The 16,176-nt window shown below is 40.9% G+C and overlaps 1 protein-coding gene across 2 annotated transcripts in view; it reads right to left on the reverse strand.

Moving 5' to 3' along the window:
- Positions 1–1,093: 1,093 nt before the first annotated feature.
- Positions 1,094–16,176, reverse strand: part of LOC126249788 (trimethyllysine dioxygenase, mitochondrial) — a 595,126-nt gene continuing 580,043 nt past the window's right edge. For both annotated transcript variants that reach the window (XM_049951475.1, XM_049951476.1), the window contains one exon: positions 1,094–1,454. In XM_049951475.1, coding sequence (XP_049807432.1) covers positions 1,187–1,454 — 268 coding nt within the window. In that variant the 3' untranslated portion in view covers positions 1,094–1,186. The remainder of the gene's footprint in view (positions 1,455–16,176) is intronic.

Below are 16,176 nucleotides of genomic sequence, written 5' to 3' on the forward strand. Positions count from 1 at the left end.
TTACTGTATGGTTATACCTCTTAATAAATAGATTATGAAAGCATTTTAAAGTTTTAAATTCAGTCAGTAATGTATGAAGATAGTAACTGTTCTAGGCGCTTCAGTCTGGAACCTCGTGACCGCTACGGTCGCAGGTTCGAATCCTGCCTCGGGCATGGATGTGTGTGATGTCCTTAGGTTAGTTAGGTTTAAGTAGTTCTAAGTTCTAGGGGACTGATGACCACAGATGTTAAGTCCCATAGTGCTCAGAGCCATTTGAACCATTTGAATTTGAACACGCTGAGTTACCGTGCCGGCATCCACCGAGGACACAGATGAATAGCGCGACTGCAGGGAATATCCCTTGCACGCTCCCCGTGAGACCCACATACCCAACCCTACATAATCTATGTATTAGGTACATTACGTATGTAGATTGTGGACAGTTGGGAATGTGGGTCTCACGGGGAGCGTGCAAAGGATAGGACCCTGCAGTCGCACTATTCATCTGTGTCCTCGGTGGCTCAGATGAATGCTGGCAAGGTAGCTCAGCGTGTTCGGTCAGATGGTTTAGCTACGCTCTGTAACAACGAAAAACCTGAACAAGTGTCATCAGACGTCCGCCACGAACAAAATCAACGAACAATATAAAACAAAATGAGATAAAAAAAGGATGGATAGAGCGTCTGTCATGTAAGCAGGAGATCCCGGGTTCAAGTCCAGGCCGGGGCACACATTTTCAACTGTTCTCATTGAGGTATATCAACAACACCTGTCGGCAGCTGAGGGTTTCAATTAATTATCATCGGTCAATAATTACGTGAAATATTGAAAATTAAATTTTTGCCACCCCTGGAGGCCGTAGGATAGGTAACTCGCAACTGGTACCGTGTTCTGTTATAGTGGTTTAGTAATACAGATTATTACGTCACTTTGGCTTTAAAATCTGACGGTGACCCAACAAGAATACCGCGAATTATTAGGCAGCGACAATCTCTGAAATCACTGTATGAACAAGAATCTTACATCGTCAAGCAATTGTGTGTTTTGAACCTGGAAAGAGGTCCGAAATTGTTTCAGCGCATATATTCAGGAGTTGTATACAACAGAAAAGTCTGCTTGTTTTTGTTTCATTTATTTCTCTATTTTGAGATTGGCTTGGCACACATTTAGGAAAGTGCTGAGTGTTCACACCGTCGAGCCTTCTTCAGAGTACTCCGAGAACTCTTGCTTTGCTGAGAAAATCTGATCGACCGATGTAGCAGCCAGTCAGCTTCCTGTAACCGGAGAAGGCCTCTCTTCCGTGAAGAACCCTCCAGTTGTCTATGAACAGTACCAGTCCAGGAGACAGCTTGATCCACATTTCGCCTTCAGGCTTGCTTATTTCCGATGCCAGTATACGAATATCTTCGTAGAATTGTTTCACTTCTGCTGTCGGAACGCTGCTGAAAGGTGCACGATCCAAAAGATTGAATCTGAAATGAAAAAAGTGCAGTGATTTTAAAAATAAAATTTACATTTAGCCCAAATTATAGGTTAAAAAAGTCTTCTGCGTACAGAAATGTTTCACTGAGCTGTTATCAATCTATCAAAACGTTATAAGGCCCCGATATGGGAGATTCAGCGACAACACTTAAAATCACTTCAATCCTAACTATAGGGACTATATTTTTTGGGAAAGGGAGAGTTCTTCACAACATATGTTTACAAATTTTCATCTATCACATTTTTATGGGTCGAGGGCCTGGTACAATCATCTGAAAGTAAACTGGTCCTGGATACTCGGCAATATCGAATAAAAAATTTATGTATACATGAAATGTATTCGCAGGTGTGAATATGGACAACCATCAGTTGTATAATGGAATGACGGCAATGAAAATTTGTGCCGGACCACAGTCGAACCCGGGTTTCCCGCTTATAACGAGCGGTCGCCTTACCATTACGCTATCCGTGCACTACTCGCATCCAGACCCATGAACTTTGCATCGTACTTCTGAATAACACAGACACTGCAATATCGTATTTACCCGCCGACACCGGACAAGCAACTTCCTATTGAAATGTCTGACCCGCACGGAAATATGCGTAGTGGATGTATGAGTACAGGTTGTAGACACATGGTTGATGACATATACAGGGTGGTCCATTGATAGTGACCGGGCCAAATAAGCATCAAACGAAAAAATTACAAAGAACGAAACTCGTCTAGCTTGAAGGGGGAAACCAAATGGCGCTATGGTTGGCCCGCTAGATGGCGCTGCCATAGGTCAAACGGATATCAACTGCGTTTTTTTTTAAATAGGAACCCCCATTTTCTATTACTTATTCCTGTAGTACGTAAAGAAATATGACTGTTTTAGTTGCACCACTTATTTCGCTTTGTGATAGATGGCGCTGTAATAGTCACAAACATATGGCTCACAATTTTAAACGAACAGTTGGTAACAAGTAGGATTTTTAAATTAAAATACAGAACGTAGGTACGTTTGAACATTTTATTTCGGTTGTTCCAATGTGATACATGTACCTTTGTGAACTTATCATTTCTGAGAACACATGCTGTTAGAGCGTGATTACCTGTAAATACCACATTAATGCAATAAATGCTCAAAATGATGTCCGTGAACCACAACGCATTTGGCAATACGTGTAACGACGTTCCTCTCAACAGCGAGTAGTTCGCATTCCGTAATGTTCGCACATGCATTGACAATACGCTGACGCATGTCGTCAGGCGTTGTCGGTGGATCGCGACAGCAAATATTCTTCAACTTTCCCCACAGAAAGAAATCCGTGGACGTCAGATCCGGTGAACGTGCGGGCCATGGTATGGTGCTTCGACGACCAATCCACCTGTCATGAAATATGCTATTCAATACCGCTTCAACCGCACGCGAGCTATGTGCCGGACATCCATCATGTTGGAAGTACATCGCCATTCTGTCATGCAGTGAAACATCTTGTAGTAACATCGGTAGAACATTACGTAGTAAATCAGCATACATTGCACCATTTAGATTGCCATCGATAAAATGGGGGCCAATTATCCTTCCTCCCATAATGCTGCATCATACATTAACCCGCCAAGGTCGCAGTGAACGTGGATTTTCCGTTTCCCATTAGTGCATATTATGTTAGTTTACGTTACCGCTGTTGGTGAGTGACGCTTCGTCGCTAAATAGACCGCGTGCAAAAAATCTGTCATCGTCCCGTCATTTCTCTTGTGCCCAGTGTACACGACGTTCGAAGTCGTCGCCATGCAATTCCTGGTGCATAGAAATATGGCACGGGTGCAATCGATGTTGATGTAGCATTCTCAACACCGACGTTTTTGAGATTCCCGATTCTCGCGCAATTTGTCTGCTACCGATGTACGGATTAGCCGCGACAGCAGCTAAAACCCCTACTTGAGTATCATCATTTGTTGCAGGTCGTGGTTGACGTTTCACATGTGGCTGAACACGCCCTGTTTGCTTAAATAACGCAACTATCCGGCGAACAGTCCGGACACTTGGATGATGTCGTCCAGGATACCGGTCAGCATACATAGCACACGCCCGTTGGGCATTTTGATCACAACAGCCATACATCAACTCGATGTCGACTTTTTCCGCAATTGGTAAACAGTCCATTTTAACACGGGTAATACTCGTATATCACGAAGCAAATACCGTCCGCACTGGCGGAATGTAACGTGATACAACGTACTTATACGTCTGTGATTATTACAGCGCCATCTATCACAGCTCGTGGTCGTGCGGTAGCGTTCTATTTTCTCTGCCTCGTGATGACTGGGTGTTGTGTGATGTCCTTAGGTTAGTTAGGTTTAAGTAGTTCTAAGTTCTAGGAGACTGATGACCGTAGATGTTAAGTCCCATAGTGCTCAGAGCCAGAGCCATCTATCACAAAGCGAAAAAAGTGGTCCAACTAAAACATTCATATTTCTTCACGTACTACACGAATATGTAATAAATAAAGGGGGTTCCTATTTAAAAAAAAAAACGCAGTTGATATCCGTTTGACCTATGGCAGCGCCATCTAGCGGACCATCCATAGCGCCATCTGGTTTCCCCCTTCAAGCTAGACGAGTTTCGTTGTTTGTAGTTTTTTCTTTTGACGCTTATTTCGTGAGATATTTGGCCTGGTCACTATCAATGGACCACTCGGTATAAGTTTGCGTCCAGCCGTAGGTCGTGCTCGGATTGCCTGTCGTGGTCGGGCACTCGGCCAGTGCACATCGCGCGGTGACGGCCGGTCGCGCGGGCCATTGTTTACACCGCGAGCGGTGCCGAGGTGGGGAGCCGAGCAGCGTGTGGGAGCGTTGCTTACGTCTGTTTTCTTTGTAACTGTTGTAAGTACGATTCGACAATTACCAGAGCCAACAGCGTTCAGAGTGTTTTCAATCGCGCTGCATTGCGGCCGACGGCGTTTGAAATTGACGAGTGTATTTTTGAGGATTTGAAATTGCCTAAAGGTATAGTCGATACGTTTCAGTTGGACTTTGTGCAGTACTTGTTATTTATCAGATTTATTCCGAGTGACGCTTACGAGAAATTCGTCATATTGATTGTAGTACTAATAATGTCCAGATCGTGCCTTCGAGGTACGGAGTGAGAACCGACAGGGTGTTTACTGAGCCACGGAGTGTCCTAACGAGCTCACTGCACGTTCTCTGTCTCTGAAGGGTGTTGTTTTGTCGGTTACCAATGACAAATGGTGAAGTGCATATCGTTACCAAGTTAACAGCGGTGTGAGAAGTGTATGTATAGACTTAAAAAAGCATATACCTTCGTATGTTGCCATTGGCGGCTGTCGCGTGCACGTAACTTACATTGGTTAACCTCCTACCTGTTCGATCTGCCATTCAACAGAACATCTGCGGATGAACTGCACACGCCGACGTCCGGTTCGTCTTCCCCGGGACCGTCCTCCAGACGGTAGTGAAAGTCTTGTTCCATTGTTGTGTGAGGTAGTCGCGGGGACTGTACCACAACCCTGGCAGCCGGAACATGTTAACGAAGCGGCAATGCCAGTACAGGTGCAAAACAGTGACAAAGACATTCCCGATAGGATGGACGGCACTTCGGTCTCGTCATCCACGCCGGGACAGTTACCGCTGGATACCGACACACAACAACTTATGTCGGCAGAAACTCTTCTACAAGCATGCACGTTTCTTTCAGGAGCAATAATAAACAGAAGTAAAACCACAGCTTTGCCCATCGGAGGCGGTATCGGAGATATATCCCATGTTACCTGGTGCAATGTAAAGGATTGTCACAAAACTCTCGGTGTAACCTTTGAGCCCATCCCAGACAAACTCCTGACGATGAACTGGCCACAAATGCTTAGTAAATTACCTGCTTTGATACGCCACTCCGACCGTGATTTGAACACACTACAGAAAGTTAAGGCCATAGGAATCGCCATTACAAGCAAGATGAATTATTTGGCGCAAATTATCCCTATATCCGACCATCCAGCAGAGTATACAACAAGGGCTATGCTGGTTTCTTTTTAGGGGGCACATTTTCAAAGTTCAGTTTGATACATTAACTACGTTCAAAGGTGGCCAAAACTCATTAAGGTAGATCAAAAATGTGTCACCCTGCTCGTAAATCGCATCAGGAAGGAAGTTCGTATCCAGAGGATCAGTATCATCAGAAACCTCATCCAGCGGTGGAGGCCTCATAGCCTTGACGTACCCGTTGATATCATGGGCATTCCGTTTTATTACTGACATGTGCGACTATGCTACATGGAAATGAGCTACGTCCGATACCGGCAGTCTGATCAACAGTAAACTTTATAACCTTCTCATGACAACAAACCACAGGAATCGTCTCGAAGGCAAATATCCACGTATAACATGGAGTATAGTATGGCGGAATGTGCATAGCGACATGTTACCGTCACGCGTCATAGCCGACTGGTATCTCACAGTCAACGATAAAGTAGCAACGAATGACAAGCTACATAAGATAGGCCTTCATCCGACGCCCAACAACAATTCATAGCCTCACGTGCGGACATACAGAAGGAAATGCAACATTTCTTCTTCAAAACTTGTCGGTGACAGACCGCACGACGCCCAATAGTGTAGACCTTTTAGGGATCATTCAGCCACACAAACTGAGGTATCCACGAGCAAAAAACAACACTGCAACGTGGATCATGGGGCACACAGCATCGTTTTTTACGCAGAATATGCATGTTGCTTTCCTAGATTACTCTTACATCGAAACTGAACACCTTAAAATAAGCCAACATCGTGACTACAATAGATTATTTGGAAATATGCTGCACATCATAATCAACGGTTAAATACTTCAAATTCAGTATTTCGGATAGTAGAGGTTGACACTGTTCTATATATATAAGAATCCTAGTTGCTTCCTGAGACTTAAGTTATTTTTGAAATTTTAAGATATTATTCTAGGCGCTTACCATTGCAGAAGGCAGTTTTATTTCTCGTTTAATGTTCTTACATTTCATGTCTCTCGCAGAACAGGAGAGCAAATTTCCTTCAACAATGAAGTGACAGTCATTCGTGTCATATAAGTTTTTCTGGTTACCACTTTGGAAAGAAGAAAATTCTACTCACATTGCAAATTGAAGATAATGTTTATTTTTCCTTCCTCATCAATGGAATTCCATCCTTTTCCGCCTTCTTTCTTCAAGTAGAATGTAGTGATTTATTTGCAAAAACAGCTTAGAAGCTCGCCGATAAAAAAAAGATAGCCTAATGGTAAGGCTACCGCTAACGATAAGCGGGAAATTCAAGTTCCGGTCCGGCACAAATTTTAATTTCCGTCATTCCATTATACAGCTGATGGTTGTCCATATTCGCAACTGCGAATACATTTCATGTATTTCATAACCGTTGTAGCCTTCGGACATGCATCGTTTGTCATAACAACACAGACACTACAGTATCGCACTTACGTCTACAGTATACCAAAGGAACCTTCGTGGGCATACTCGTATGTGGATTTGAAAATGATGTTATGCAATATAATCGATCTTAAACGTACGGTCGATAAGTTTAAGTATATGTATTAAAGTGGATGGGCAAAATAAATGACAACAACCTACTCAAAAACATTCAGCACCAGTTGTATGTGTGCAAACATGTGTGAGCTTAGATTCGAGAGGAATACGGAATTAAAGAATAAGTCATATGAAACTAAAGAATTAATACAGTACAAGGTGATCGAGACGTTGTTGCACAAACCTTCCCTCGTTGACAAGCCGCCTTGCCGTAAAATGACAATGAGCGATTACAAATGTTCTGAAACCGAATAGACCCCATCAAAACGAAAATGATATATTTGATTAGGTTATTCATATTCCATTACATGATGTGAAGCAACGCGGCATGCTTTCTTCCAGAGACTTCAGGAGAAGTGTTAGCAGTCGGTCTTATTCAGTAAGAAAACTGCCCATCTTATCGAAAGAGCAGAGAATGAAAACCACCAAAATTATGCTGACTAGGGCCTTTAGTTATAAAGTGGTTTTCATAATTCGCAATGGAAATCTATAAAGCACATGACAACTGCCTACTTCCGAACGAGATAACTTTTGAAACAGGCCCATAGAGCATTTTTTTCTTAATAAAGGGTGAGCCACTAGCAATTGCTGTCTACATTTAAAGAATGGGGTACAGATGCTAAAAAGGATCTGTGATCCCAGGAAGGTATTCAGAAAATGAGGGGTGGATTTACGTTATTACTATACTTAAGACAATTGGAAAATAAATGTGAAAAAGAAAGACATAAATGATGATGATATTTGATCTATGGAGTGCTTAACTGTGCGGTTATCAGCCCCCGTAGAAATTCCTAATCTTTACACAGTCTAGATTTACCCCTTTCACGAATGATGATGAAATGATACGGACGACACCAACACCAAGTTCCCGAGAGGAGAAAATCCCCGACCCGGCCGGGAATCGAACCCAGGACCCCGTGATCGAGAGACAGCAATGCTAGCCACTATACCACGAGCTACAGACAGAAAGACATAGAAAGGGAGAAGAGACAAGAATAGAAAATGGCATCCGAGTATCTGAAACAGAGAAGATACACGGGTAGGTGAGCAGCGAAGAAAAGAAGAGGAAAGTGGAGATGAGGACGCCGGCCGCGGTGGTCTAGCGGTTCTAGGCGCTCAGTCCGGAGCCGCGCGACTGCTACGGTCGCAGGTTCGAATCCTGCCTCGGGCTTGGATGTGTGTGATGTCCTTAGGTTAGTTAGGTTTAAGTAGTTCTAAGTTCTAGGGGACTGATGGCCATAGATGTTAAGTCCCATAGTGCTCAGAGCCATTTGAACCATTTTGAGATGAGGACAAAAACCCTTAGGTTCAAACATTTCAGAAGCTATTCGGTATGATCAAAGTAGTGTAAGGGAGAGTAGTTATTAAAATGGAGAGCAGAGATGAAGAGAAAAGGGTGAATAAAAAAGTAAAAGGAAGGAAAGTTGCAGGGAAGAGAAGAGAGAGAGAGAGAGAAGGAGAAAAGCTGCAGTTGAAAGACACCAGATAAAACAGAAGATTAATGATGAAAAGTATTCCACAAATGACGAGGTAGAACGTACAGACGAAAATGACATAAGAACATGGTAAAGGAAGAAAAAAATGGAGAACAAGAAGAAGGGAGAGGAAGACTGGATGATTCTGGTTTGCCAACTTCAGAAATAAGAGAAAATAAAGTATGATTAGTGATAGAGAAACTTTAGTCAGGAGAGAAAGTAAATTATTCATTGATGTAAAGACTGAAAAAGAATGGACGGAAATGATAAGCAAACATTTAAAATCAATGGGGAAGTAAAATAGCAGAACAGATCTGCTGGAGGGATAGATGCGAAAACAACGCAGAAAATGTACAAAAGAGGAAAGTGAAAGATATGACTGTCGAACAATAGTTTTCAGACATGTGTATGCAAAAGTAAGTATTATGAAGAAGGCACTTCGAACATCGAACGATACTTTCGTAAATCTGGAGCTATAACACGTAAACAATAGTATCAGTTCCAGACCAGAATTTTTTCTGGAGGAAGGAAAATTTTTCTATACATGGTAATGCTATTAGGTAATTTTTTAATGATTTTAGGTGCAATATTTGTACAAAAATATGTACCCATTTTCAAAACGTGCTTTGTACACTTGGCTTCATTTTATGGACTAAAATAACTAATTACTAAGTAATCTCTAATATAATAAAAAATAAAATGATCATTCGATAACTATCGTGCAAAACAACAACAATATGCAATTATACAGTGGAATACAGCGAACCGATCACGGTCAGGTAGTCACGAGCTGCTGCGCACTGCAACGCTGACTTGCTGATATTTTCACTGTGAAGCCCAACAGTTGGCAAGACTTGCGCATTGTGAGTTGACCAGCAGTGGGCTCTCATTTAAATATAAGGCCGAAAGAGTCAGCAGGAATTGTGAAACGAACCCTGTCGTCCAGGACTGCGTGCCACAAAGGGCGCAGATTCGCCATGAGATGGGGAAACTCACATGCGTCTATTGTCTATTGAGGCCTAAGCGCTGTAGTGTGGGAGTGAGGCAGACGAGAACCTACGTCATAGGGAAACCCAGTAGAAGACGTTTGTGGCCAAGGAGACGTAGCAGTTTTAATACGGCGCACCTAAGATCGTCCATAAAGAGAAACATTTATGGAAACTATTTAATTCCGTAGTAATGCAGGGAATGAAGCCACAGTAATTTTAATCAACCATCCTTCATAAATTTTCGTGGTGATTCCAATAAAACTTGAATACTGATCGTATCTGTAACAGTTTAGGATTTACTGTTAAAGTGAAATCCACAAGTTTTGTAACAAAGACCTGAATGCTAAAATCTGAACGCTTTGGTCGATCTTAACGATCGACATTTCATGTAGAAGCGCATCATTAAAATGACAGACGTTGTAAATCTCAACTCTGTAACTTTATTTGTTTAAAAGATATAGTAAATTTAAATTGTCAGTATTTACAGTTAAGCATCAGATCATCATTTACTCCACACAAAACATATTGAATGATGATAGCATGACACCTTCTTGAATCATTAGGCAACAGACTATTTGTTGTAAAGTTTAGTGCATAATAGTTACTTTTGTTCTTTATTTATTTATCAGAAAGCACATTGGTGGAAGGTTACTGGCCATGGCATTCAAAGCTAAGAAGGAAACTGTATTGGTTTTATGTAAAAGAATTTAACGTTTATTATGTAATGGATATTATTGTTACTTTATTTAGAACGTGAAAGTGGTCAAGCTTTGATTGTTTAAATATGTTAAAATGAAAAATAATGTAGAATAAGCTATAGCCAATCAGATGGACGGCTTCAGGAAAGGGAACTGCCCTAGTCAGTTGAGCGAAGATATTCGGCGCGCGGGAAACGCGGCCGGGGACGGACAGTGTTGGTACAGAGGCGGAAGCGGACAGTTCGGCTGGAGACGCCAAAGCGGAAGGTCGGTCTTTAGGCAGCTAGGAAGTTAAACCACTTAGAAAATTTCGCATTATGTGGTATCGCGGGACTTGGTCTCTGAGCGGTGAGCAGCCGGGCGCCTGGTGTGAACTTTAACTTTTCACATAGTCAACAAGGTGGAGTATCGGAATTGTAATTCGCGACGAGATTGTGAATGGTCGAACTGTGTCAAATGGATATGCGCTCGAGTGTACAACAACTCTAAATACGACCACTTTCGCTATTTTCTTTCTGAATAAACATTACTCTAACCAAATCGCAACTATGTAGCCTACATCATTTATGGGTCGTTAATTTTGTTCCTTTAGTTCCCGATATTATTATTACTGTTATTATATGTTACGTTAATTTTGTATTCCATAAACTTGCCATAAACCAGACAATTTAGCCAAAGGCTCACAAGTATCTAATTTAGGGCGTGTAATGCGACATGGGCGGTTCAATCCCTAGACGAGTTTGAGCCAAGACATTTCGACGAAGAGGGACCGCATATGAGACCGAACAATTTGGGATGTTAGTTTGCAGCATTATGAAAAAGTTAAATATTCACAAATGTGTACTTCAGGTTTCCAGTGGGAAAAATCCTATTTCAGCTAAGACACAGTAAAAGTTAATGTACACAATTGTAGCCAGAGGGTCTGAAAGGGATGTAATATCACATGAGAGAAAAGAAAGCATATAAATTGCATATGTGCATTGGCTTGATTTTCAGAGAATATCATTTCGAAATTATTTATCGCGCAGACATAGAAATTGTTGAGGATGACTCGTTAACTCGTCCATACTGTGGCGATCGACTGAGGAAACTTTGATTACCAGGAATGCGAGTTCCTCTTGGTTACCATGAAGAAGGCAACGCATAACAAAAGGGAATTAAGGGCGACCAATGAGCAAACACAAAGCTAATAACGATAAAGAAAAAGTAGAAAAGAGAATGAGAAGGTGGTCTATAAAGGGGAAAGATAATGCCGAGCTAAGTCGTTCAAAGGAGTTATCGATGGTAGAAATAATCTTTGTGAGGGGCATAGTCATTATGGACTCATTCCTTCTATGTGATCGGACGGCCTCAGAATTACTTGAGGAACAGCTAAGGCTTCTCTGTTAGCTGCAGTCTTTCACAGCCTCCGGCAGCCCGTCCAATTAGTGAGAAGCCGCTCCCTCAGGTAGCAGCAGGAAAGCACCGGCATTATCTGGCGCCAAGTGAGCCAGCAAAACCTACCACTCTCTGATAAAGTATTAGCAGCTAGTGTCTCCCTACGTCTTGTGTGTTTTTGGTGAAGGAGCTGGGTTATTATGACAGTTGCAACTGCCTGTATGCCACTAACAATATATAGTGGTTTAAGCTACTTCTATCTACCGACAGAGCTTGTAACGGGACATCCTCCTCTATCGTTACTTTTCCTCATCAGTAGTTGTCGATACCAGTATTATTTTTCGAATTTCTGACAGGTCGGTATTATCTCAATTGCTTTTCTCAAAAGTTTTATGTAATTTTATACACAGTACGTTATACTTCAAGCTGAAATTTATGAAAATGAATTACTTTACAAAATGTTTTAGTCTCAATGTTATAATCGATAAATACTAGTTCTGAATGTACAGTTAATTTTTTTTAGAAACATTTGAAACTACGAACTACTGGCACACTTAAAATTACGCAATACTGTACTGGTTACTATGTTTATTTCTGGATTCATTTATGAAATAATAATCGAAAGGAATAATGTAATAGAAACTAGTAAAAAAACATTTGTTAAGAAAAAGTGTAAACCCTTTGGAATATGGTTATTTCTGCAGAGTGGGAGAGTCGTAAGCATGCCTCTGATGTGATAGGACGTATTTTTTGTATTTTGTGCGAACAATGTAATTTCGGCTTTGTTAATGTGAAAAATAAAAAGCTTGCATGATATAATAAAATGTGAAAAAGTATATTTACGTAAAAACAGAATTTCTGGAACAACAATCTTCAAATTTATTTAGATCAATTCAACAGTGAGGACCTAAAATGTGACATTTTCAGCTTCAATAGTCAGATCCCTAGATAAGAAGAACTGGAACCAATTCTACATGGAAACCTAAGTAAACTAAAAAGTTTATTGTAATCTTTGCTCCTCTCAAATCTTCATAAAAGACTAATCAATGGAATTGGGAAAGAGGGGGGAGATAATCTCAATAGGTGATATAACAGTGGTATTTGTGAATCATTGTGTTTTGTCGATGTTGACGAATTGAGGATACTCAGATTTAATCACTTAGAAGGGTTAATAATTTTGTTGTTTGTTGTCAACAGTTATTTAAATTCTGTCATTCTGCCAAAGAAAAAAAGAGTAATTAGTATTTTGTATAAAAAAAGGGCCAGGTACAAGCAGTACTCGTGCACTGAGGGTTCCGTACAAACTTAATTATGTATACAGACAATTCATCCGTTCCGCTAAACGAGGATTACGACGATTTCAGCCTGTTCCTGACGTTGATACTGGTAAGATACGGGTCCCAGGGATTCCAAGACTTTCGAGACTGTTTTAGTTTCAAATTGAAAGTCGGATGACAAAAGTGTTTTTTTTTTTTTATTATTGCATGATGCTACGTCAACAGGAAGTACTCTATAGGCTTTAATGAGTGAGTTTGCGGGGGTCAAAATTCGTAACGTAAATGATCGTATCTTTTGATTTCGTTGACTTAGAAGCTGACATTTATTATTCCACCAAGAGTCCACACACCTTACTACGTAACATAAATTTCTACTTGATACATCTACCCATTCCTGAGAGAAAGGGGTCTTAAGAGATGGACGGACAGACAGTCAGTCTGATAACAAATGATCAACGCCTTTTCCCCTTTGATATAATTACAGATTAACAATTTTCAGGTTTTTTCCTTTGATTGTAATGTGAAACCTTGATTTTTTGGCAAATTTCATGAATCTACGTCAACGGGAAGTATCCAGTAGGTTCGATGACTGAGATTGCGAATATCAAAACATGTGACATAATTGGCCGTATCTTTTGATGACATTGACTTAGAAGCTAACATTTATTATACCGACAAGGGATTATAGACCTTAGCATGTGACATAAATTTCAACTTGGAACGTGTACCCGTTCCTGAGAAAAATGGTTTTGGACAGTCGGATATACAGACAGACAGACGAAGAACGAATTGGTCCTATAAGAGTTCCGCTTTTACCTGTTGAGATACGGAATCCTAAAAACAGAAGGACCTTATTGCAACAATTACCGTTAACTTGTCTGTTTTATAGAAAGGTTGTAATGTGTCGGCCAGAGTGCGCCTCGAGCCACTGGAGCCACGGACAAAGGCAGAAAGTCGCCGGACATTACTATCGCAGGCCAAGCCACCTCACTGTACAACGGCGTTGTGGGCAACTTCCGGCGGATCTTTGTAGATGCAGGTACGAGGGACCCATCCAGGCTTCGTGTTGCTCTGTCGGTTACGGCAGTACAAGAGGAAACGTCGAAATCACACAACACACTGACAACTCAAAAGGTCATGGAGCTTCAACAACTGGAGAATTGTGTAGATCATGTTACTCCCTTAGAAAAACTTAATTATTACGCAATTGATAGCTTTCCACACAGCTGGTCTGATTCCTATTTAACAAACAGAATGCAAAGAAATGTGCTGAATGATTCAAACATTGTTGGAAGTGTAGAAAATTTTAGCGACTGGGAAGTCCCACGGGCTGCAATTTTGGTTCCACTCCTATTCCTTATATTTATATATGTGAATGACCTTACACTTAACATTCAATCAGCAGAAGTCTTACTTTTTTCAGATGACACTAATGATATAATAAATCCCATTAGAGAGAAAGCAAGAGAAGAGATTGTAAGTGATGTTCTCCAAAGGATTATAAAGTAGTTCTTAGAAAATGGACCCTCCACAAATTTTGAAAAAATACGCTATAGTCAGTCCTGTAGAACAAATAGAATCAGATGCAACTGATGCGGCACATGAGCAGGAATCAGTAAATAGGGTAGAATGCTTCAAATTTTTCGGTGTACATATTGATGAAAAACTGAACTGGAAAAAGCATATTACTGAGCTTGTCAAACAATTAAGTTCAGCTTCTTTTGCTCTTCGTATAATTGCTAATCTTGGAAACAAACTAATTAACCTCCTGACATATTTTACATATTTTCACTCAATAATATATTATGGAATAAGTTTCTGCACTGACTCGCCACTTGCTTCCCAAAGTACTGACTGCACAAAAGCGAGCAGTAAGAATAATATGTGGCGTTCATCCACGTACGTCATATACGTACCTCTTCAAGGGGGTAGACATTTTAGCTGCGTCGTCATAATACATATATTCGTTAATGCAATTCGTCATACATAATCCATCACAATCTAAGTAGTACAGTGAGGTCCATACCTACAACACTAGGGGAAGAAGACCTTTACAGCCCATTATTAAAGCTGTCAGCGGCCCAGAAAGGAGATCAGTATGCAACAAAAATCTTTGAGCATTTTCCCAACAACATAAAATGTCTGTAAAGTAGCTAAGCGGGTTTTAAATCTAACCTAAATCACTTCTCCTGGAAAACTCCTCCTATTACATGCACGAACGTGTATTTAAATACTATTTGCCTGAAGAAAAAAAAACAGTTTTTAGATGTAGTTACATGAGTAGCACAAAAAATGTGTTCAGTAATGTGAACTCTAAGCAGGAACACAAATCCTGTAAAACTGACTGTATTCACATCATTTAGATAAAAGAATCTTACAAATGATCTATGATACATGTAAATATCTAACCAAAGGTACCTCAGGATAATGAAGAAATGCTATCAAACAATGCTTCACGAGCCGGCCGCGGTGGTCTAGCGGTTCTGGCGCTGCAGTCCGGAACCGCGGGACTGCTACGGTCGCAGGTTCGAATCCTGCCTCGGGCATGGGTGTGTGTGATGTCCTTAGGTTAGTTAGGTTTAAGTAGTTCTAAGTTCTAGGGGACTTATGACCTAAGATGTTGAGTCCCATAGTGCTCAGAGCCATTTGAACCATTTTGAACCAATGCTTCACGAGTGTTTGAGTCTCTCAGTGTGGGTGAAGAAGGCGGTATGGAACAACAGTATAAGTCGTTTCCAAATAATTCGATTGGTGGAATGAAGAATCTAAGGTGGATCATCAGACGTAAATACGCTCATAGCAAGTTTTCAGAGCGCTGAAAGAGAGACCATCCTAGTGCAGGACACTTAAGGCCTTGCATTATGGGAGATACTTGGCTGATAGGCTTTATGTAAGACACTTCGGAAGTTGCTCAGTCCTTCTATTCTGAGTACAATGACCGCCAGCACGTCCTCATTTTAATCATAGAGATGGAGAGAAAAAGATGTGTTTTGACAAGGTAACTTACATTAATTAGTTGTACTCAAAAAAAGGACATCTTGTGAAAATAAAATTTATATTTCTGTACACTATATACCTACTCCTTTTACTTAGTATAATGAGCGATCAAAAAGTCTTCGTTCTAAGACCGTTAAGTCCAGAATGAATCAATCAGGAAAAACTGTCGTGAGCACTGAGGCAATTATCCCACCAACGCAATAGGTTGAAGATACAAGTTTGATAAAACACCCTATAGTGCTACGTGAAGAATTCCGTAACTGCCTAGTGCACATCCTCGTCCGACGGGAATCGTCGACCTTTCAATGTCTTTTTAAGGAACCGAACGAGT

The sequence above is a fragment of the Schistocerca nitens genome, chromosome 3 (genome assembly GCF_023898315.1).
Source record: "Schistocerca nitens isolate TAMUIC-IGC-003100 chromosome 3, iqSchNite1.1, whole genome shotgun sequence".
Lineage (NCBI taxonomy): Eukaryota > Metazoa > Arthropoda > Insecta > Orthoptera > Acrididae > Schistocerca > Schistocerca nitens.